At 54.1% G+C, this 22,954-nt stretch overlaps 1 protein-coding gene across 1 annotated transcript; it reads left to right on the forward strand.

Moving 5' to 3' along the window:
* Window positions 1–9,523: 9,523 nt before the first annotated feature.
* ADCY10 (adenylate cyclase 10) lies at window positions 9,524–22,616 on the forward strand (the record flags this gene model as incomplete). The annotated part of the gene is given in 25 exon segments (XM_079548613.1): window positions 9,524–9,670; window positions 9,672–9,846; window positions 10,096–10,200; window positions 10,777–10,815; window positions 11,285–11,428; window positions 12,299–12,504; window positions 12,758–12,851; window positions 13,010–13,098; window positions 13,605–13,796; window positions 14,003–14,124; window positions 14,726–14,802; window positions 15,062–15,248; window positions 16,164–16,216; window positions 16,423–16,576; window positions 17,252–17,444; window positions 17,734–17,820; window positions 18,161–18,444; window positions 18,850–18,983; window positions 19,632–19,754; window positions 20,355–20,560; window positions 20,564–20,606; window positions 20,841–21,373; window positions 21,588–21,695; window positions 21,855–22,033; window positions 22,433–22,616. Coding segments are annotated over 25 exon segments (3,858 nt in total).
* Between the last annotated feature and the right edge of the window lie 338 nt (window positions 22,617–22,954).

Genomic DNA, 22,954 nt, shown 5'->3' on the forward strand with positions numbered 1-22,954 from the left:
TGCAGGAGGGTATTTAGACCACTTACTTCCAGTCATTTGAATTCTAACAATTGGGATTTTCAAGTCTGCTACCAGTTTGTCATGTATTTTGTTGTAAAGAATATTTTACAGACATTACTTACTATTCTAGTCTGCTCCACTCTCTCCATTACTCTTTTATAATAAAGTAGATTTTTATTATTAATACCATCACCACAACCATCAACATCATTTTCATCTCTGGAGAAAGAAAGGTTTCCAGGGGTGTGATTGCTGTGGTATTTGTAATTAAATGAGTTTTTCTGAAAGCAACAAGATGATATATAGAGTGAAGAGGAAACAAAATCTAATACTTAAAGAAAAATCAACTTTTAATAAGTCAGAAATTCATGACTACTTCAGTCAGAAGGAATGTGTATGGACAGTAGTAAGTCAAAGTGGCCTGGCAGTGCTATAAAATCTTAAGATTCAAGTTCAGTGAAGAAGTAAGGTGCAAATAGTGTGTAATCAAGAGCTGAGAGAAATGAAATCTGATGGGGTCTTACTTCTTTTATTTAATGATCTTGCATTCCCACTGATCTACAGCACATCCTAAAAGGCAAGTCTTCTCACCTTTGGATGTGTAAACTCATGCTGTTTTCCCAATATGCAGGGCCTTTTCACAAGGACAAATGACAAACCTGAAGAATCTTGCGAAAGTGTCTATTGAAAATTTCTCAGGATAGGACTGGCTGCACCCTGAACTGTGTTAAGATTTCGAGGAGACGATGGCTATGAGGGGTGTGTAATAAGGATTAATGGATATCAGATCGTCAATTAGCTGGATATGCCAATTGAATAAGGAAATACACAGGTTGGAGGCCCAATTTGCTTCAATCTCTTCCATATTTTCAACTCCAATGGTGGTACAAACTGACCGGAAGAGTCTTACTCATAGTAGATATCTTTGAGCCACTGTGTCTGCAATCTCTTGCAAACAAACATTTGGTGCATTCCACACACGTCAGTGTGAAAGTCACAGAATCAGAGAATCAATCACAGAATCACAGAACTGTAGCGGTTGGAAAGGACCTCTAGAGATCATTGAGTCCAACCTTCCTGTAAAGCAGGCTCCCTACAGCAGGCTGCACAGGTAGGCAACTGGGTGGGTCTTGAATATCTCCAGAGAAGCAGAATCCACAGCCTCCCTGGGCAACCTGTTCCCGTGCTCCATCACCCTCACTATGAAGAATCAGAATTGTAGGGGCTGGAAGGGACATCTGGAGATCATGTAGTTCAACCCCCCTGCCAAAGCAAACATAATGTTTTTATGCATATTTGTGCAGAACTTCCTATGCTACAGTTTGTAACTGTTTCCCCTTGTCCTATCACCACACATCACTGAAAAGAGTCTGGCCTCATTCGACTTCCACACTTAAGATGTTTATAAATATTAATAAGATCCCCTCTCAGCCTTCTTTTCTCAAGGCTGAAAGACTTTGGTCACTTAGCCTTTCCTCACAAGAGAGGTTGCTCCAGGCCCTTTATCACCTTCGTGGTCCTCCGGCGGACATTCTTCAGGAGACCCCTGTCCAGGGAGTCCAGAACTGGACGCAGAATTCCAGGTGAGGCCTCACCGGGGCAGAGTAGAAGGGAAGGATCACCACCTTTGATCCGCTGGCCATGCTCATTTTAATGTACCCCAGGATCCCATTGGCCTTCTTGGCCACCATTGCACACTAAAGGCTCATTGCCAACCTGTTGTCCACCAGGAAACTCAGGTCCCTCTCTACAGAGCTCCTTTCTCCTCCAATCCGCACTGATACATGCAGTTACTCTTTCCCAGGAGCAAAGCTTGCATCTCTCCAGCCTGTCCAGGACGTGCTGAATGGCAGCACAGACTTCAGGTGTGTCAGCGACTCCTCCCGGTTTTGTATATCGGCATACCTCCTGAGGATGGACATATCCCCTCATCAAGGTTGTTGATGAAGATACTGAACAAAACCAGACCCAGCACCAACACATGGGGAACACTGTAGTCACAGGTCTCTAACCAGACTCTGCGCTGCTGATCACCACCCTCTGAGCTCAGCCAGCCAGCTCTCAACCCACCTCACCATCCACTCATCTATCCCACACTTTATCAGTTTCACTATCAGGATGTCTCATGGGAGACTGTTTTGAAAGCCCTGCTGAAGTCAAGATAGATGACTTCCACTGCTCTCTCCCCATCTACCCAGACAGTACTGCCATCACAGAAGGGTACAAGCTTGATTGATCACTATTTCTCCTTGGTGAATCCGTGCTGACTACACCTGATAATCTTCTTCTTGTCCAGTTGCGTAGAGATGGCATCCAGAAGAAGCTGTTCCATCACTTTCACAGGGACAGAGGTGTGACTGACTGGCCTATTGTTTCCCAAATCCTCCTTCTTGCCCATTGAAGACTGCAGTGACACCGACTATCCTCCAGCCTTCAGGCATCTCTCCTGTTCTCCAAGATCTCTCAAAGATGATAGACAGTGGTTCAGCAATCACCTCTGCTAGCTCCCTCAGCACACATGGATGCATCCGACCAGGGCCCGTGGATTCGTGCACTCTGATCCCACGCAGACATTCCTGGACCATTCCCTCCTCACCCAGAGGGAAACTCTCCATTTCCCAGACTCTGTCTCTTCCCTCCAGGGTCCAGGAGTCCTGAGGCAGTCTTTGAAGTGAAGACCAAATCAAAGAAGGTGTTCAGCACTTCTGTCTTCTCAGCATCCCCAGTTACCAGGACACCTTCCTTGTTCACCAGGGGACCCATATTATTCTTAGTCTTCCTTTTACTGTTGACATACTTAAAAAACTCTTATTATTATCCTTCATCTCCTTTGACAACTTCAACTCCAACTGTGCTTTAGCCTTCCTTGCATCCCTGCAGGCCCTGACAACATTCCTAAACTCCTCCCAGGAGCACAGGCCCTTTTCCACATTTCATAGAGCTTCTTCTTCCCTTTGATCTTATCCATGAGTTTATCCACACAGATCTCCTACTTCCTTTCCAAGATTTCCTACTGCATTCATGCTGAGGTTGGAAGAAGTGCTGTTTAAATGTTGCCCAGTTCTCACAGGCTCCCTTACCTTCTAGCACTGTAGCCCATGAGATACCTCCAAGTAGGTCCCAAAAAAGGTCCAAGTTGTCTCTCCAAAAGTCCAGAGTAACAATCCTGCTTTTTGCCTTACTTCTTCCACTCAAGATCTGGAACTCAACTATCCCAAGCTACCCCCATCCTTCACATCCCTAACAAGTCCATTCCTGTTGGTAAGAACAAGATCCAGAAGTATCACCCACCTTGTTGGCTCCTCTACCACCTGTGTCAGAAAATTATCTTCAACACATTGTAGAAACTACCTAGACTGCATGTGCCTGGCCATGTTGCTTCCCCAACAGATGCCTGGATGATTAAAGTTCCCCACAAGAACCAGCGCCCACGGTTGAGAGGTTACTTCCAGCTGCTTGTAGAGGCCTCATCAACTTCATCTTCCTGATCTGCTGACCTGTACTACACCCCCCACAACCGTGTCACCCATACCAGCCTGCCCCTTCATTCTCACCCACAAGCTCTCCACGTGTTCTTCACCCTTCCCCAGGTGGAGCTAGATACATTCTAGTTGCTCTCGCACATAAAGAGCAACTCCTCCACCTTGCTTCCCCAGCCTATGTCCCCGAACATGGCCTTCCATGACAGCATACCAGTCATGCAAGCTGTCCCACTATGTCTCTGTGACTGCAATGAGATCATGGCCCTGTGACTGTACATAGATCTCCAACTCTTCCAGTTTATTTTCCATATTGATATACAGACACTTTAGGGAAGCAGCAGGTGCAGGATGCAAGATTTTGGATGGAGTACTGGCAATATTACCTTTCCTGAGGAGCCCTCGCATGATCCTATGGGAGAACTCAGAGGTTTTTCCCTGCTATCTCTAACAGTGACAACATCCCCTAGCCCTTCTCTGTCACATCCTACTCCCCTCTGCCCATCAAAACTAGTTTTAAGCCCTGGTAATCAATCCAGACAGTTTGCTCCCCTGAACACATGGGCCCCACTTGCTCAGTCGGAGTCCATCATAAGCCCACACACCCGATATCTCAAAGGCCTCCTTAAGACCGGAATTCCCAAAGCCTTGATCCAGACTTACCCCTCAGCTGGTCATTTACTTGTCACGTTTTCCTCCTTCTTTCCAGGTCCCAGCTACGCGCTGGGAGGACAGAGGAGAATACTGCTTGCAGCCCCGATCACTTCAACATCTTTCTGTGAGAATCATAGAATCATAGAATCATAGAATCACTAAGGTTGGAAAAGACCTAAAAGATCACCCAGTCCAACCGTTCACCTATTCCCAATAGCTCCTACTAAACCATGTCCCTCAACGCAACATCCAGTCTTTCCTTGAACACCCCCAGGGTCGGTGATTCCACCACCTCCCTGGGCAGTCCATTCCAGTGCCTGACCACCCTTTCTGAAAAGTAATACTTCCTCATGTCCAGCCTGAATTTCCCCTGGCGTAGCTTGAAACCATTCCCCCTGGTCCTATCACTAATGACACGAGAGAAGAGGCCGACCCCCAGCTCACTACAACCTCCCTTCAGGAAGTTATAGAGAGCAATAAGGTCTCCCCTGAGCCTCCTCTTCTCCAGGCTGAACATTCCCAGCTCCTTCAGCCTCTCCTCATAAGCCCTGTGTTCCAGACCCCTCACCAGCTTCGTTGCCCTTCTTTGAACACGCTCCAGGGCCTCAATATCTTTCTTGCAGTGAGGGGCCCAAAACTGGACACAGTACTCGAGGTGCGGCCTGACGAGTGCTGAATATAGGGGAACAATCACCTCTCTGCTCCTGCTTGCAACACTGTTTCTGATGCAAGCCAGGATGCCATTGGCCTTCTTGGCCACCTGGGCACACTGTCAGCTCCTGTTCAGCCGAGCATCAATCAATACCCCCAGGTCCATTTCCTCTACGCAGTCCTCCAGCCACACCGCCCCAAGCCTGTAGCGTCGCCTGGGGTTGTTGTGGCCGAAGTGCAGGACCCGGCATTTGGCCTTGTTGAAACTCATCCCATTGGCTCCAGCCCAGCTCTCCAGCCTGTCCAGATCCCTCTGTAGGGCGTCGCTACCCCCAGGCAGATCCACGCTTCCAGCCAACTTGGTGTCATCTGCGAATTTACTGAGGGTGCACTCGATGCCCTCATCGAGGTCATCTATAAAGATATTGAAGAGGACAGGCCCCAGCACCGACCCCTGCGGAACACCACTCACGACCGGTCGCCAGCTGGATTTGACTCCATTCACCACCACTCTCTGCGCCCGGCCCTCCAGCCAGCTCCTTACCCAGCCAAGAGTGTACCCATCCAAGCCTCTGACTGCCAGCTTCTGCAGGAGAATGCTGTGGGAGACAGTGTCAAAGGCTTTGCTGAAGTCTAGGTAGACCACATCAACAGCCTTTCCTTCATCCACCAAAGTGTTGTTTCTGCATTAGAATTGTATAATATTATTTTTATTTTATGATCTCCGCTATCATAGTTCTTTCTGGGAGTCCCAGTAGATTAACTTGGGGAAGATCTCTGATAAGTTTACATCACTTATCGTATAGACGAACCTTCCCAGGAACGCACACTCTGTATATAGGTGTATATATGTATATTTTGTCATACACACTGCAAGAATATCCTGCAGGAGAGCAAACCAGAGAACAAGCCATGGCATGCCCGAGGAAGCGCCTGAAGAGACATTGGGAAGGCCTGACATCATCCCCCAGTGCTCTTTGTTTAACGATAAGGACTTTAAAGAAAGTCACCATATCAATAGGACAAGGAGAGCACCCAGACATCTTGGAAACAACAGGATGACTACTGACTGGCACCAGATAACAAATAAATGAACAAGTAAATAGTAAATGTAAACCTTCTGATAAGATTGTGAACCTGGAGTACCCAGCCAGTGGGGAAACAGGGGAGGGGGAGGCAAGGGGGAGAAAACAGGGTATAAAGGCTGTCATGTTGTGTCCATAGGCGCGCTCCTACTTGCGGGACGCCCGCCATTGCAATCGCGAATAAATTCTGCTTTTATCAGAGATACCGTCCTGACAAAAATTACTTGGATTATTTCCAACATTTCCAAGGGATGCAAAGTCCCTTTTAGCATTCCTCAGTTCTTCCATCACAGCATCCTAGGACCCATCCTGAATAACGATGAAAGGATAGTAGTTTTCCAGTTTGATGAGCTGTGGACAAGCCTTCCTAATGTCTATAACACAAGCCCCTGGAAGACAGCACACCTCTCTGGAGAGGTAATCTGGGTGGCAAATAGGAGCTTGTTGTCGTGGTTTTGTGATTTTTTGTTGTCAGTCTCCCACATCAGAACATCATGTGGCCCAGGGGGAGTTAAAGAGTTAATGTTTATAATGTTTATTGCCTTTTTTGGGCACTTTGAGTATCCTGATGGGGGGGAGGGGCGATGGCATCCCCGGAGGACCTGGCGGGAAAAGAAAGTGGGGAGGAGCTTCGGATAAGACTCGGAGCATCTGCCTCCCCCTCTAGCCCTGGCTCGGCCGTGTTGGCTCGCCGCGGAGAAAAGCCCGTGCTTCCTCCGCACTGTCGTGGTTTGACTTGTACTTTGCATACTCTTCTCTCCCTCGTTTCGATTTGGTTAATTTAGTAAATTACCGTTCCTCCTCAGATCGCTGCCGTTGCGTTTCCTCTTTGTTAAAGCTATCGGCTGGCTCTCTGCCTTCCCCCTCTCCCGGAGCGCACGTGGCCCGGAGCCGGCTGGGTCCCGTGGCAAACCGTTCGTACGCTTTCTTTTTTTTTTTCTTTTTCCCGGGACCTACTCCCCTGTCATGGACTTGTATCCAGAGATAACCCTTATAAACACTTACAAAAAGTGGAGCAGAACTTCGCTATAAACGTGACGCTAGAGGAGACGAGCATAAAGAAACAAAACAAAACAAATAGGGAGAGAGTTGTCATGAGAATCCAAGCTATTAGAAAACATCTCATCATGGCAGAAGGGACAGGAGGGATTCTTATTTTTTTAAGATTGCCCATATAGGCAGCTGCGGAGCGCAGAGTCATGAGATCAAGTAAAAAATACCCCTTGAGAGAGGCCAAGGAAATGCATCCTTGTTGCTCAATGCACATGGGGAACAGTAAGAAGGAGCCTAAATTACGCTGCCTAAATTACGCTGCCTAAAACGTTTCTGTGATAAATGGTACAAGAACCCTAGGAAAGACAGGAGCAGTGCTACACAGGCTGCCCAATTCTGCACACACATAGAGTTCTGCATGCTGGTAGATCCAAAAAATAGAAAGCATTAGACCCTCTCACCTCTGAGAAATCATAGCAAAGCACAGCAGCGTTTCAGGACCTGAACCCTCAAGTCTTCCATTCTTCAGCGGGGCAATTCTTTCTCACAAGTGTAATGCCATTCAGCTAACAAAACAAGGATGATACTTGCATGCAAAATACTCATGCTTAACTACTTCAAGTTTTTCTTTGAACATAAAACCTTGCTTTATTGCTGTTCCACAGTTGCTACTTCAGAAAATGGACCGATGTAAAAATGTGAAAAGTGGGACACTTCTGCACCTGTTCAGATTCGTTGCTCTCTTCTGCAAATGTTTTCTTGATTTATACTCCAAGTTAGATACAAAAGTAGGAGTGCTGAGTTGGTACAAGGAAGGACAAGTGACCAACAAACCCTACAACTACTTGAACACCTTGTTTTGCAGTGCGAAATGTGATAGCAGCATACAAGCCTGGTTCCTGAAAATATTTTCAGAATATCTCTGTGTTCTGTCTAATTCCAAGTGTTGATATATGTATATGTGTTTATACATAAAAATATAGTGTTAACACTCTGTGTTCCATGACAAATTTCTGAAGCATTCACTCTAAAACAATGTATATCTAAATATGTAAACTTCTGGATTTTTTCTCCTCTATCTATGGCCTTCCAGGTCTGGAAGTACCAGAAATCAATGAGGAGCAATGCAGAATGTATAACAAAGCTGTGATCAGCTGGGAGTCCTCCAAGAAGACAGACTCTGCTGATATGTACGTTCTTCAGTATCGCAAGCTTAGTAGAGAAGAGGAGAGTGTGATGTGGCAGGAGGTTGAAGTTTGCAGCAAGAGCAAAGTCATACCTGATCTTGATGAAGACAGTAGCTACGCCTTTAGAGTTCGAGGATACAAAGGGTCCATGTATAGCTCGTGGAGCAAAGAAGTTATTTTGCGTACCCCTCCTGCTCCAGGTACTGGCTTTTCTTATGTCCACCTGCACTGGAAACCACCTACAGTTCCCAGACTTCTGTGCCATTATTGGTTGTATGTATATGCATAGAAGCACTGTAATAAACAGGTTAATTATCAGACTGCGATTATTAGCCTGCATGACAACCCTAATAGCTTTTCATAGTGAGAATTTCTAATGCCGATGTATGTTAACATGCAGTTTGTAAGCACAGAAAGCCAAAAAATGCTTAACTAACAGCAGACTCTTGGAATACTGTTTTTCAGTTCTTAGCTTTCTTTTTGATGACAAATGCGGGTACAACAGTGAACGTCTCCTGCTGAACCCAGAAAGAACGTCTGTGGAAAGCAGGGCTGGATTTCCTTTACTGCTAAGAGCTGAACGCATGCAGTTTGGATGCTACACAACCCTGAATTACATCATTGGTGACACTGGTATTGCCAAAGGGAAGCACTTCTGGACTTTTCATGTGGAAGCTTATTCTTACCTGGTAAAAGTGGGAGTTGTTTCTAGCACCAGGATACAGAAATTTTTCCACAATACACATGATGTGACAAGCCCAAGGTAAATTCCAGGCATGTGCATGAAACGTGTTTTGTACAAGAAGATGGTTGGGTTTATTTTATTTTGTTTTGTTTTGTTTTATTTTATTCTAATAATTTAAAAGCAACACAGTATTGCTCTACCTATTGCTCTCACCGCAACCCTGAAATGGAGCAAACGATTAAAGACTGCAAGGGGAAACAGTTCTGTCCACAGCTGTGTGTGAGCAGCCACGCTTCTGCTTGGGAGCATGCTGGCTTTGCAGAAGATTGCCAAGCACCTGATTCTGTGCAGAATTAAGACAGGCCTCAGCGTGGGCTCCGACTGCGCGCTTAGCGGCTGCGCGCACGGGGCACGAGCCCAGCCCCCAGTAGGGATGATGGTTCATCAGAACCACAAAACACAGCACCGTAAGAGCCACTGCAAAGAGGAGGAATCCACCCAGCCACAACCAGCACATTCAGCCTGCGCGCGTGCCCTGCCTGCCCTTCCATTGCTCAGCCAGCTGCCGTCGGGAACCGGGCTCCGGCTCCTGCTGGGAGAAGCGGCTGCTCTTTCGGCAGCAGGCCCGGCCTGCCTTGGGCGCTGTCGTTGAGTAAGGGAGGCCTGGGAGGCCGTGGCTCGGCGTCAAGGGGGAAGCCTGTGTCACGGCGGCAGCTGCTCCGCGGGCTACGGAGCGCAGCACTGGCAGCCCACCGTGCTGCCAGAGGGCAGCTCTTTGTGAGGTCGGCGATGACATCACTGCCCGGTGATTGTGGTGTCACACTGCAGCAGAGGGCCAGCGGCCCTCTTTGCCCAGGCGGCTCACTTTGCCGCCTGAGCGGTGAGCGTCGCGTCCTCCTCCTTTGCAGCGGGGCAGGGTCGACTTGTTCTGAGGTACCCCAGGTACCACAGGGCGCTGACAATGGCTTCTGCTTGGGAGAGGAAGTGCTACTATTCAGATCTGGGGAAGAAAGCGGTGTTCCTTCCCAACCTCCTTCTCTGCGAGGAGTTCACGAAGGACACTGGTTACCCGCAATCTCTTGAGGGAGTGCTGCTGCTGGCGGATGTCTCAGGTGGGCTGGGCGTGGCGGAGCACCCACAGACACGAGCCCTGGGGACACTCCAGGCCTTCGCGAGGCCTGCCCCGAGGCAGGGTGGCCATCTTGCCACTGCGCAGGCCTGCTGCCGTGCTGCCCAAAGAGCGGGCGGCTTCTCCTGCGCCGTCAGCCATGGTTGTGACGAGCGCTCAGCCGGGGCTGGGGAAGGGGTGAGCTACAGGTGCAACGCAGACGTCTCCTGATCTGTGAGTGTCCTTCCGGCAGGTTTCACTGCCTTGGCAGAGAAGTGTGTCCAGCAGAATGGACCAGAGAGAGGAGCTGAGGAGCTGGCGCATGTCCTCAACGCCTACATGGGGGACATTCTGGAGGGTAAGAGCCGTGCTGCTGGGCTGTCGGGCATCCAGCCCCGAGGCTGGCTCACTGTGGAGAGAGCTGTGCTGGGCCGCCCGCCCCTGCCTCCCTGAAGGGGCGAGGAGCCGGAGCCACGCTGTCTTTGATGTGGCTTGGCACCAGGACAAGAGGTGGTGGGCACAAACTGAAAGGCGGGAGGCTCTGCTGGGCAGGAAGGCCTCTGCGGTGAGGCTGACTGAGCTGCGGCACAGGTTGCCCAGGAAGGCCGGCCGATCTGCCCACCCAGAGGTCCTCACAAGGCCTGGGGATGTGGCCCTGGGCAAGAGGCTCTGGGTGGCTCTGCTTGAGTGGAGCGGTGCGCAGACTCTCTCCAGAGGTGCCCTCCTGCTCTCACCATGCTGTGCACCGTATCTCGAGGCGCTGCCTCCCTGCTGGCTGTGCAGCTTCCAGGGCTGTGGCCGCAGCGGCCCTGGGAGCAGGGCTTTCTGGAGCCGTGCACCGCCACGGTGGTCCTCTCCGGGCACAGTGGCTCTTCCCGTGGCTCCTGGAAGAAGGCATCCCCGTAACTCTGCTTTTCCTTCTCTTTGTCTGCAGTGGTGCTGGCTTTTGGAGGAGACATCCTGAAGTTTGCAGGTGTGTCCTTAGGAGGAGGCAGTGTCAGCGCTCTGCTGATGCGCAGCGTCTTCCGTGGGAGCCTCCTGGATTCCACCCTGCTTTTTGCGGAGAGCAAAGGGGAACTGCTTTGTCTCCAGCTTTGAGCAGGGCTTCTACAGGAGCGCTGAGGCGTGGGAGAAGCGGTGGGGGGGAGGGAGCCCTGTCTTTGAGTGCCGAGGGGCACTGGCGGTGGGAGGTGTCAGCCTGACTGCCGCCCCGCACCACCCACCCTCTTGCTCTGCTGCCCTGGTGGTCGCTGTGGCTGGCCCGGCAGATGGGAGGGGTCCCTGAGGCCAGGCTGCCCGGAGGTCCTTCAGGATGATGGCCTCCCACAGTCCCATCTTCCTCGGCACGCCGGCCAGCTGCTTGCTGCTGTCCCTGCGGCTGGGTGCAAGTCGGGGAGAGTCAGCCCTTGGGAGAGCCTTCACCTTCCCTTCCCTTTCCGCAGGGGATGCTGTGCTGGTGCTTTGGAGAGCAGCACCGGCTCAGATGCCTATGGCCATCAACGTGGCGCTGCAGTGCTCCTGGGAAATCCAGAAGAAGTACGGCACTCATGACACGCACATGGGTCTCAAGCTCCACCTGAAGATAGGTATGGATGGGTCAGCCCCGGTACTCTCTAGAGCCGATGGATAGCCTCCCCCGCCAGCATTTGCAGGGGGCGAGCAGGAGGTAGTGAGGGCAGGGGAGGCAAGGGCTCCTTCCCTGCCTGCCTCACATCAGCTGCAGCACAGGCCCCTTGCTCCCAGTGAGGGTACCAGAGCACAGCTTGCGCTGTCCCTGGGGGCCCCAACTTCTGACCACACTGGGACGTAGATCCCAGACCCGGTCCCCAGACGGGCCCTTTTGTCCCGCTTGCCCTTTGGATAAGGGATGTGTCACCTCTGGGACGCTTCCTCAAGTTCCAGGAGCTGAACAGCCAAGGGTTGCTGCTTTTCATGGCCAGCAAAGGGGAGCCGCTTTGCCTAATGGCTTTGAGCCGGGCTTTTGCAGGCTCTCCTCGCACCACAGACAGCATGCCTGGGCAGCAGACTGTGGGCAGGGACTTGACTTGAGACATCCACAGGACCTCTTCTATCCTCCTCTTCTGGGTCTCCCTGTTTGCTTTTCTTCCTTTCTCTTCCCCTCACTCTCCGGAAGGCTCTTGTCTTGCTAGGCAGACACTTGCAACCTGCCTTCACGTAAACAGAGCAGACGCTGCTCAAAGCTGCTGCTCTGCTGGGCTTGTGCTGTAGGCCGCCCGGCAGTGCCAACGCACTGTCAGTGTTGGCTTTGTTTGCCCCTTTGTAGACGCCCGTTTCTGGGAGCTGTGTGGGTATGGCCCCGAAAAGGATGCCCAAGGCCCTTCCCCTCCCTGGTGCCTGTCTCCAGGTTGGGCGTCAGCTGAGCTTCTGTGCAGAGCTGGGGGCTACCGAGTTCCAAAGGCTCCCTGTGTTAACACTGCTGGTCTTTCTCTCCCCAGGGATCTCGGCCGGGATTCTCTCCTTCATATCCGTCACAGGTGGGGATCATCAGTACTTCTTCATCTGCAGCCAGGCCCTGGACGAAGTTATCGAGGCCCAAAGCCTTTCGGCTGACTATGAAATCATGATGTCACAGACCTGCTGGGAGCTGTGTGGGCAGCAACGAATCAGGGCCGAATCTATTGCTGGCAGAAGGGCCGTGAAGGTGGGTGAATGGTGTGGCCTCGAGCCCTTTGGAAGACCTGCACCTGGGCGGGGAGCGGCTGAGAGGCTGAATGTGGCCACAGCCCTAACCATAAGCTTAGGCAGAGAGCCAAGGCTGCTTCCCTTGCGCCGCAGCTGAAAGTCCAGGGAGGTGGGCTTGCCCTTGTCTGGGAAGTGAGAGTGGAGGGGCAGGCCGTGTGCGCTGGGGCTTCTGGGGAGGGCAGTGGCATTCCTTTCCTCCTGTGTGTCTTCAGGTTGTGAGAATGATGCACTTAGCTCGCCAAGAATACCGAGATGCTGTAGGCCAGCTGAACATGTACGGAGGGGATTGGCATTTGAAAGGGACGGGTGAGTTCCTTGTCCTGAGACTGGCTGGAAAGCTGGGTCCTGCCTGCTTCAGTCAGGAACAGGAGCAAGCACAGAAGAATCTTTCCCTTGCTGTGTCCAGCTTCCCAAGCCCCTGTAGTCCTGCCCTGCCAGTGACGGCCTGTGTTTCCTTTCCTTAGCCCTCCAAAGGCCGGTTCTTAGGAGCTCCGATGATCGTGAAGTGGCAGCGAGGCTGGAGAAGCACATATCGACAGCAGTTCTCCAGAAGGTATGGCCACTACTGCTGGCGGCTGCGTGCAGGGAGGGCAGGAGACGGTGTGGAGCCCTCGGGAAAACGGGCAGCCAGAGGAAAGTGCAGTCTGAGCCAAGAGCCCGAGGAAAAGAGATGCCAGGGTTGCTGGGGCCAGACGTGCCCGGAAGCTGTCCCTTTGTGCTGCTCCTCTGAGAGACACGGATGGCGGGAGGCAGACTTCCCTGTCTTCTGCATGGCTGTAGTTTTGGAGGTTGCACAGGCCTGGGGGAGGGAGCAAGGGGGACAAGATCCCGCTCAGGTGCCTAGAGGATGGCAAAGAGTCTCCCCTCGTGCCTGCACGTGTCACAGGACAGCGTTGCCAGAGCAGCTTGGTGCCAGCACTCAGTACCTGGGAAGACTTCCCCATCCTCCAGTAGCACCTGGTGTTGCCAGCACACCCGCTGTCCCTTGGTGTCTGCTCTGGGCCCAGAGAAGCCCCCAGGAGAGCAGGCTGGCAAAGCTGATGTGCTCTTCTCTTGCAGCTTCGTCAGGACGTGCCACTGGAGCTGTGCTCTGAGCTACGGCCGGTCACCACCCTCTTTGTCCAGCTGCAGTTTCCTGACACGATCAGCGTAGCGGAGCTCAGCAGCAGCCTCAGTGATAGCAGCAGTATGATTTCAGAAATCATCAGCCCTCACAAGGCTGAAATCAACAAAACTCTTCTGTTTGATAAAGTGAGTGCATGATAGCCATCCTATCCCCAGGATGCCTCTGTCTGTTTGGCAGCACGGGAATGGGAAGCAGCTCTGCCGTGCTGCTGGCATCTGTGGCTGTGGGTCGACCTGAAGCTCCGCTGGTCTCCCCGATGCCTCTGGCAGAATGCATCAGCTGCTGGCCATCACTATGGTAAAACAAGACGCACTGCACCTCTTCTTTGCAGGGCTGCACCTTTCTCTGCGTGTTTGGATTTCCTGGAGAAAAATTGGCCTGTGAGAGCACCCACGCCTTGGAATGTGCTATGCAGATCTTCCGCAGGGCCTCCACGGGGCTGAGAAAACTCCGGTGAGTGCATGGGACGGGGTGTGTGTGTGCTGCCTGGGATGGCACGAGGGGACTGATGAGCAAGAGACGCGCCCCCCTGGCTCGTCCTGCTTCGCCCCTGGTGGGAAGGAGGCAGCGTCTCAGAGGTGGCAGGTTAGCCGACGGCAGCCAGGCACAGTCCCCCCAAGTGCTGCCTGCCAGTCACCGTGCCGGAGCGAGCCCTCACCAGGGCACACAGCTCCTCAGTGCCAGAGGCAGGCTCCTCTGGGCAATGGGGCCAGGAACAAGGCCTGGGCCCGGTCCCTCGACCTCCAGTCACTGCCACTGTAGGTAGTGTGCAGGCCGTACCTGCTAGCCTTCCCACTAAGGAGAAGAGCCTGTGGCCTGGCACAGGTTGCAGCCATCAGGCCTTGGGAAAGGGCCCAGTGGTCTTGCGTGTGCCCTACCTACGTCCCCTGCCACCGGGGCGTGTTGCTCCGCAAGCTCTGCACGTCCCCAGGACCCGTGTGGTGCGTTTGTGGTCCCAGTGCCGAGGAGGGGAGAGGTGGGAAGGGATGGAATAGGGCGAGCAGGACGGCAGCAGGGCTGCTGCTGAATGCACGTTACTCTCTCTGTGTGCCAGGCAAGTTTCTGTCGGGGTCAGCAGCGGGACGGCGTTCTGCGGCCTCACTGGCCATCCCGAGAGGTGTGAACACACAGGTAGGGCTCCTTTGTCTTAGGAATGTGAGGCTGGCATGGGTCTGCTTCAGCCCGTCAGACTGGACAAGGCAGATGGGCTGAGGCAAGGACACGGTGCAGCCCGCTGGGGCCTTGGGGCGGGACAATGGGCTCAGAGACATGTGGTTCCCTTTGGGTCCACTTGCCCTGCATTTGGGTAGTCCGGTGCCCGGGAGGGGAGGTTGCCCTTGGCCTTGAAGGTTTCCCAACTGCGCTGACGTATGCTCTTTCTGTGTGGCAGCCCTTGGCTTTAAGGTGAATTTGGCCTGCCGCATGATGATGGCCTACCCAGGGATGGTGTCCTGTGATGCAGAGACCCACGCGGCCTCTCGCCTGCCCAGCTACTGCTTCAAAGAGTTGCCACAGAGAGACATGAAAGGTGTTACCAATCGCGTCACCATCTATCAATACATGGGGATCACCGAGCAGTAAGTGTTCTCTGAGCTGTGCAAGTGAGGGGAGAGGGGCCTCAAGGGTACAGCCTTGGCTGGCAGAGAGGAGTTCTGCAGTGAGACCAGGCTGGTCTCCCACAGACCTCCCTTGCCTGTGGCTGAGAAGATCGGAAGCCCTGGTGTGGGTCTGCTTTCTGCCTCTCTGCCCTTGTGCCTCTTGCTGCTAAGAGAGTGCAAGTGATAGCACTGGGTTGGGGGAGACTGGCCTGGCTTTGGAGACACAGGCTAGCCTTGTGGGCTTTGTCAGAGCAGCTTTCCTCTGAGCTTGCTGTGTTGTGCTTTTTTCCACCATGTGTATGACTAAGCCAGCAGGTCATTCTGCTGCATGGGGTGGTTTTTTTTCCCCAGCTGCTTCCCAGCAGGAAGCTGTGGGTCAGTCGTATTCCACTGGGGAAAGATGGGCTGCTGACATGCTCTGCCTCCTCCTGTCTTCCTCCTTCCTGTCTTTGACCTCCTTGTTGGAAGGCCTTTTGAACGTGAATGCTACCGCCTCTTGGAAACCACTGCAAGACTTGAGGCAAAGGTGCCAGCGGCTTGGGCATCCCAAGCCACTGAGAGACACAGGTCCTCGTTTCCAAGAGGCTTGTTTTGCTTGTCCAGGCTGGCAGAGCAGCCAGCTAGCCAGCAGTGCAGCCTGGCTTCTTTCCTCATCTTGGATTTTTTTGGTTGTTGCATCCAACAAGGGACTTTTGTTAGTTTCAGCTGTCCTGCCGTGGCTGCTGGACTTCTTTATGCTTGAAGCTGTCCTAGTGTGCCACCTTGAGCTTTGGCCAGGGGAATGGGCTCTGGGTAACATGCTGCTCGAGGGAGGCGTCTCCCACCCCTCCACAGCAGGCTCTGCGTGCAATAGCTTCTGACCAACTAAGTGACTTTTTTTTCTCCCCCTTCTAGCCAAAATGACATGGGCCTTGCCAGGGAGAGGTCGCACTATGGTCCCTTGCTGGGTAGGTGGAGAACTCATCTGAAGCCCAATTGCTTCCCTTTGCCCAGTGCCAGGGGCTGTGCTGTGTGCTGCCCTGGCGTGCAGCTGAGCCCCATGCAGCCGCTTGCTCGCTCCCTCCCTCCCTGCTGCGGGATAGGGGAGAGAACTGGAGGGGCTCCCCGCTTTTCGGCATGCTGCAGCAGCTCATTTTCTTGTGGATCTGCACAGGTCGCGAGGCGGAGATCGAAACCTTTGATTGCTGCTTGGAGGCCTATGAGCTTTTGGAAGAAGCACAGATCCTGGCATTTGTGGGCATTCCAGGCTCTGGAAAGAGCCACTTACTTGCCGAGCTGGCCGTTTTAGACCGGGCTACTAAGTACAAGTAAGCACTTTGGAGCTGTCACTTTGGCACCCCTCCCCTGCCTGTCCCTGCTGTTTATGAAACACTGCAGTCCGGGTGCCACTGTACCCAGCCCTTGCGCTGCAGCCTCCTAAAAAAGCCTACTGCAGACCCTCCCGAGCAGCACCCGCCTTCTCAGAGAGTTCCAGCTGGCTTTGCGAGCCACTGCTTTTCTCCTTTGTCCCTGGGCCAAGCACAAAGGGACGGAAAGAGCTCCAGCTCTGGAGCTGAGGGCAAGCAAGGTGGCCCGTCTCAGAAGCACTGCTTGCCCTCTGCCTGTTTTCCGGAAGGAGCACTGGGGCAGAAAGGCCTTGCTGCGGGCTGGGCGGCAGACGCAGACCTGCCACCTGCTGAGGCCTTCCTTCTTAGCCCAATGAGGGCCGCTGCAGGGCGTGCATAGTGTGACCCGGGCTGACCTAGAGGCCGTGGTCACCCCCCCAGTGATCGGCCTGCAGCCGCCCCTCAGGACCCTTTCTCATCCTATAAGTGGAAAGCTTGGTCCTCTCCAGGAAGCACTTGGAGATGGGTGGCCGAAGAGTCCTGCTTTCCTCTGCAGAAAGAACCAGGCGCCTCACCCATCGAGCACTGCTGTCTGGGCAGGCTTGAGCTACCAGGAGGCAATTCTGGATCTCAGTGCCTTCCGCTCTTGCACCGCAGGGTCAACACTATGGAACTGACAGAGGACAACATGAAGCAGCCCTTCTCTGCCATCCGTCTACTGGTGGCCAGGGCGCTGGGTCTCCAGGGTGATGAAACCTCCGGTGACAGGCAGCGCACTCTGCAGACCGTGCTCCAAGACACGGTGGAAGAGAGCAGCTATTGCCTGCTAAACGATGTTTTCTTAGTTGAGGTGAGAGTGAGAGGCTGTCTTGCTTGGATGCTCCGCTGGGAGTGGCTCAGCTCAGGGCTGGGACTTGTGAAGGCCGTACCCCACCTGTCTGATTCCTGTGCCCCTGTGCATGGGGTGCTCCCGTGCTGTGCACGTGCCCCGTGTCTTGTTCAGCACCCTGGAAAAGGCACTGAAAAGGGGCTGGTGCTGGCCACATGAAAAAGCAGAGGCATTTTGCTCTGCAGTCTTGCTCTGGGAGATAGGCGTGCCCAGATCTGCAGCAATGTTCTTCTCTGTCTTTCCTGGACAGTTTCCCATCACGGACGAGGTTTCCGAGATGTGTTCCGCTGAACGGGCCAGCGTGTTCCACCTGACTTGTACACAAGTGCTACAGAAGGTGAGCACGTCTCCTTCCTTCTGCCTCACAGCAGGCAAACAACTGTGCCAGCTGTTGGCTCCGCGCTGGAGCTGCCAGAGAGGGCGGCAGGACGATGCACCTGGGTCATGGCCCTCCAGGAACTTTGCCCAAGTTCTCTCCTTCTGCCGGGCAACTGATGTTAGAGGAGACTTTGCAGTCTCGCAGAAACAAAGTTGGTAAACTCCTGGAGAAGGAGGTGGCTGGGGAGAGACTTCTTAATATCCCCTTGTCTCGAGCTACGAGCGAGAAAGGTTGTGTGTCCTCCCTGGAAGACACTCAAGAATCCACCAGATTCCACTCAGAACCACCTTTTTTTCAGGTGCTTGGGGGGAAATACGGCATATTTTTCATCGACAACGCCCACTTCCTCGACACTAGGTCCTGGTCTATCATGTGGCCCCTGCTTCAAAGTGTCACGGTCTTTATGGTCATGAGCTTAGTTCCGGGCCATGACAGAACAGAGAGCATTTTCAAAGCTGCCGCAGACTGCAAGACATCTGAGACGATCACTTGTGTTCGTCTGGAAGGGCTGAAAGCTTCAGCTGTAGTGCAGAAAGCCTGCCAGGACCTTGGAGTGAGCAGCATCCCCAGGGAGCTAGCAAGGTAAGCCCAAGCCTGGGGAGCTCTTCTGGAGGGGTTGCACTTACGCTGACCACGGCTGGGAAGCGCCCTGCCAAAAGGGGGTTGATGGGTCTCTCCTCAAGCCTGGCCATAGCAGGTGGGAGCTAAGAATGGGCAACTGCCACGAGGCAGCAGAGTCTGGATGGTGTCAGCCCTTTGCTGTTGCCGTGGCTTGCTGTTCTGTGCTTTGGGCATTGTCCATCAGCCTTTCCTGATGGATTCCCGGGAATGCTGTAGTTTGGGGGGCCCCAGACACCCAAGCCCCTTCCAGAAGCCAGGTTTAGCCATGCTGAAGAGGCTGGTCAGCCTGCGAGGTCTGAACGACTCACCGCCCATCCGAACTGTGCTGCACCTTACTTCCTTGCTGTGGGTTGTGCTCCTGCCCAGGTTCCTGATCCAGAGAAGCTCTGGCATCCCATATTACTGTGAGGAACTGCTGCGCTACCTGCGATGCAACAACATGCTCTTGTTGCACACTGGGAGGCCGGACGAAGGACAGGACGACTGGCAGAGCCTGATTGGTAAGCACCCTTGTTGCCGATCAGCTGTTCGCTGTGGCGCATCCTCTCCCACACAGCCGTGCCCTGTGTCTCCCCAGTGACTCTGGGCGGAGGCTGACCCTGCAGCAGGGCAGAACTTGCCACGGCAGAGGTGTGGGCTGCTGCGCACCTTGCTGCTCCCTTGGCAAAACACCAGCTCAGCTCCTGTGAGAGCAAAGCCCACCTGGGGGAGCGGGAAACTGCTCCAAAACCTCAAGTCCTCACAAGGGCCTTGGGAACTGAAGAGCACGGTGGGAATGCCACTGCAAGAGCAATGCCAAGCAGAGCATCATTGCTTAGGGGCAGCCTGCACGGGCTTTGCCTTCTGGAGCATCAGTGGCAACTTCCCTGGCTCTGGAGGTAGTGCTGTTGAAGGCAGCATCAGCACCACATTCTGTCGTGCAACGTTCATTCTCCATCTGAGGAGCCCAGAAGTTTTGACTGAACGGCATTTGGTCTGAAGCTGGTGTGAAGACAGAAGAGAGCTGGGCGGGCAATGCAAATGAAATCGACCGGCTTGCCCTGTTTGCTGGCCCTGCTCAGTGCACGCCAGGCAGTGTGCCTGACTATGAGCAGGTACGACTTGTCGGATCTTATTCATGCTCCCCCTGTTCTTCCCATCTTCTGCAGCCAAGGCGTCACCTGCTGTCACCGCTGCCTCGAGCTCGGGTACCAGGAATGACAGCGAAAGGATCTGTACCATCAGACCAGACGTGAGCCTGGAGAACCCCATGCTGCCGGTGGCCTTGAAAGGTGAGGAGCTGAGCGGTTTGTGGCTGTGCCCCAGCTTCCTTTCCTGGGGTGCAGATAAGAGAGGCTGGGCACCTGTGCGCTGCAGAGCTGCTCTCTCAGCCTCGGGGCTCTGCCAGGAAGGTGACTCCAGCCCAAGCAGGAAGAGTCCTGCGCTTTTGCGGGCTGTGGTTTTCCTCTGTGGGCAGTAGACCAGCTCTGAGCCGACCGTGCGCTGCACACCATGGGTGGGGGAACTCCGAGTCCAGCTCTGGGCTGGTGAGAATGTTCTGTGCTCTCTGTGCGCACTGCTGGGCATGAACCCAGTGCAGATCTAGTAGGTCGCACAGTGGGACACACATACCTGCTGGTTGTGCCTTCCCCATCGTTGGTCGGGAACATTTGTCTGAGTGTCTCTGCTTTCCCTGGCTCCTGTGGCCTGTGAGTGTGAGAGGAGCAGAGCCATCTTGAAGATACTGATCCTGGGCTCTGGTTGCCCAGCGGGTTCCATCCTGGGGAGAGGAGGCCAAAGCCTTCCCCCTTTCCTCTGGAGAAACCGTCCAGCTTCTCCAACCTCAGGCTCAGGGACAGGCAAGACGAAGACGTGTTGCTTCTTCTTGGCAGAGATTGCGCTGGCTGAGCTGGATCGGATCAATCTGGAGAAGCAGATGGTTCTGAAGTTTGCAGCCATCATAGGGCCGGTGTTTACCACCCAGCAGCTGGTTCACATTATTCCCAGTAGCAAAAGGCACGGGATTAATTCACTGCTGGACAAGCTGGTGGAGGACAACATCCTGAAGCAACTGGACATCGAGAAGCCAGAAGGCAAGTGAGGTGCTACAAAGAGGCTGCCCACCTCTGGGCAGGCAAGAAGCGGTGGTGCAGCGTGGATCCAGGAGCAGTGTGGCTCCACAGGGCCCTGCTCACCTAGCTTTGTGCAGAGGGAAATTCTCAGTGGCTGCTGGAAGAGCCTCTGCCACCGTGCTTGCAGGCAGAGCATAGGCTGGGCTCCGACAGCAGCACGCAGCAAAGTGTGGCCTTTGCCCCAGCTGGGGCGGCCTGGAGGTCTGGCCCCAGCTTTGTCTGAGGCCAGGACTCATTGCCTTGCAGGGATGAAGAGGCCCTCTGTGAGCAGGGAGACCATGCAGCAGGAGTCTAAAATCCTGGCCTTTTGCACCCCTCTGCTGTGGGAGGCAACTTACAAGCTGTGGCCCACGAGGCAGAAGATCAACATTCACTGTCAGTGTGCTGCCTTCCTGGAGAGGCATGCACACAAATGCCGGAGGTGCCACGAAGGGGACTTTGTGGCCTTCCACCGCTTTGGCATCTCCAGCGCCCAGGAGCAGGGCAGCTGCCAGGGCTCTGCTGAGAAGGACGACTGGAGCAGCTGGGAGGCCTTGGTAGTTGCTGGAGAACACCTGCGGAGGGCTAGGACCCTCCCTGCAGAGGGGATTCTGGCAGAAGGCGAGCACACAACGCTGCGGGCCAAGGACAGTGGCCGGTGCTGCCAGTGTGAAGCCATCGCCGAAGCGGTGCTTGTGCCCCTGGCTCGCCACTACACAGCCATGGGCAATGCTTCCCAAGCCTTCTACTACCTGCTGGAGTCTGCGGCTGCCTACCTGCACGTCTCCAACAGCTCCATGGTGAGTTACCCTGCTTGCCAGCACGAGCTGCATTAGCACGGAAGAGGACTGACTCCTTCGGTGCCCGTGCTCTGAGCCCACAGGACTGTGTTAGGGCAGGCATGACCAGGAGGAACACGGGCCCTGCTAAGGCAGATGCTGCAGGAGGCAACAGGGAAGGATGGGGCTGGCCAGGGGCCAGTGCTCACCTGCTGTTTGTGTTGCTCGTTCAAAGGCCTTCATGAAGCTGAATGAAGCGGAGGTCCTGAGGAGCTCCCTAGAGGAAAAAAGGAATGCCGTAGACCGCTTTGAGGAGGCCATCTTCTTCAGCCTCAAAGGAGAGGTAAAGAGGCAGTGGAAGGGTGTCCAGAGGCATGCAGCCAGATGCTTTCCCTGCTGGCAGGGAATATTCCTGCCACAGCCAGTCCCTGGTCCATTTCTGCAGACTCGGCAGGACTTGGGCAAGTCCTCTACATCTGCATGCCCCCCTCTTCCTGTGCAGGTCTGCAGGAACATGGGATGTGTGAAGCTGGCCAGGAAAATGAGCAGGCAGGCACTAAGCCTGCTGGAAAAGCATTTCCCCCAGAGCCGTGCTGGGGCCTTTGTCAAGTCTCTGTGGGAAAGGTTGCAGCAGATTTCTCAGGCCACAGGCAGAGCGTCCTTCCTTCCGCAGGAGGCTCGGTAAGCAGCAGAAGGGACAAGCAGCAGAGAGGAAGAGCCGTTTTGTACCTGATCCATGACACAGGCCTGCCCATTCCCAAGCCGTAGCAGGACTGAGGCATTCAGGCCTGATGCGAGGATGGTAGAGCCAGGAATGGCGCAGCCTCCCTGTGTGCAGCATGGGAGAAGAATGCACACCTTTGGGTAAAAAGCAGCTTGTGCTGAGGGATGCACCTGTGGTGCCGCAGTGCCAGCAGCACTTCTTCCTTTGCCCCCTTCATCCCGGCTGCCCTCCTGGCATCAGCTCCCTTCCTCCAGCAGTGTAGCCATCTAGCCCCGCCGCTCTGCTTTCCCTTGCCCTGCCTGACTCAGTGCTCCACAGCCATGCCTCTGGGCCCAACGGTTTCTCTTGTGTGGCAGGAGGAAGAAACAAGCCTGGCTGCTTCACCGGAGCAGATGCCTCTCCTTGCTCCAGGACCTCTACAGCCAGGAGGGCACATCTGCTGGACAGAGATTCTCCCGCCTGGCAGCACTCATGAAGGCTAACACGGACAGGAAGATGGACTCCTACCAGGCAGCAGACTCCAACGCTGGACAACTTTGAATCACAGAATCACAGAACTGTAGGGGTTGCAAGGGACCTCCAGGGATCATCGCGTCCAACCCCCCTGCCAAAGCAGGTTCCCTACAGCAGGTCGCACAGGTAGGCATCCAGGCAGGTCTGGAACATCTCCAGAGAAGGAGACTCCACCACCTCCCTGGGCAGCCTGTTCCAGTGCTCCGTCACCCTCACTGTCAAGAAGTTCTTGCGCATGTTTGTGCGGAACTTCCTGTGCTGCAGTTTCCGGCCGTTTCCCCTTGTCCTGTCGCCATTCACCACTGAAAACAGTCTGGCCTCGCCATTCTGCCCCCCACACCTTAGATATTTATAGACCTGGATCA

Source organism: Tetrao urogallus (assembly GCF_951394365.1).
Source record: "Tetrao urogallus genome assembly, chromosome: Z".
In the NCBI taxonomy this organism is placed as follows: Eukaryota; Metazoa; Chordata; class Aves; order Galliformes; family Phasianidae; genus Tetrao; species Tetrao urogallus.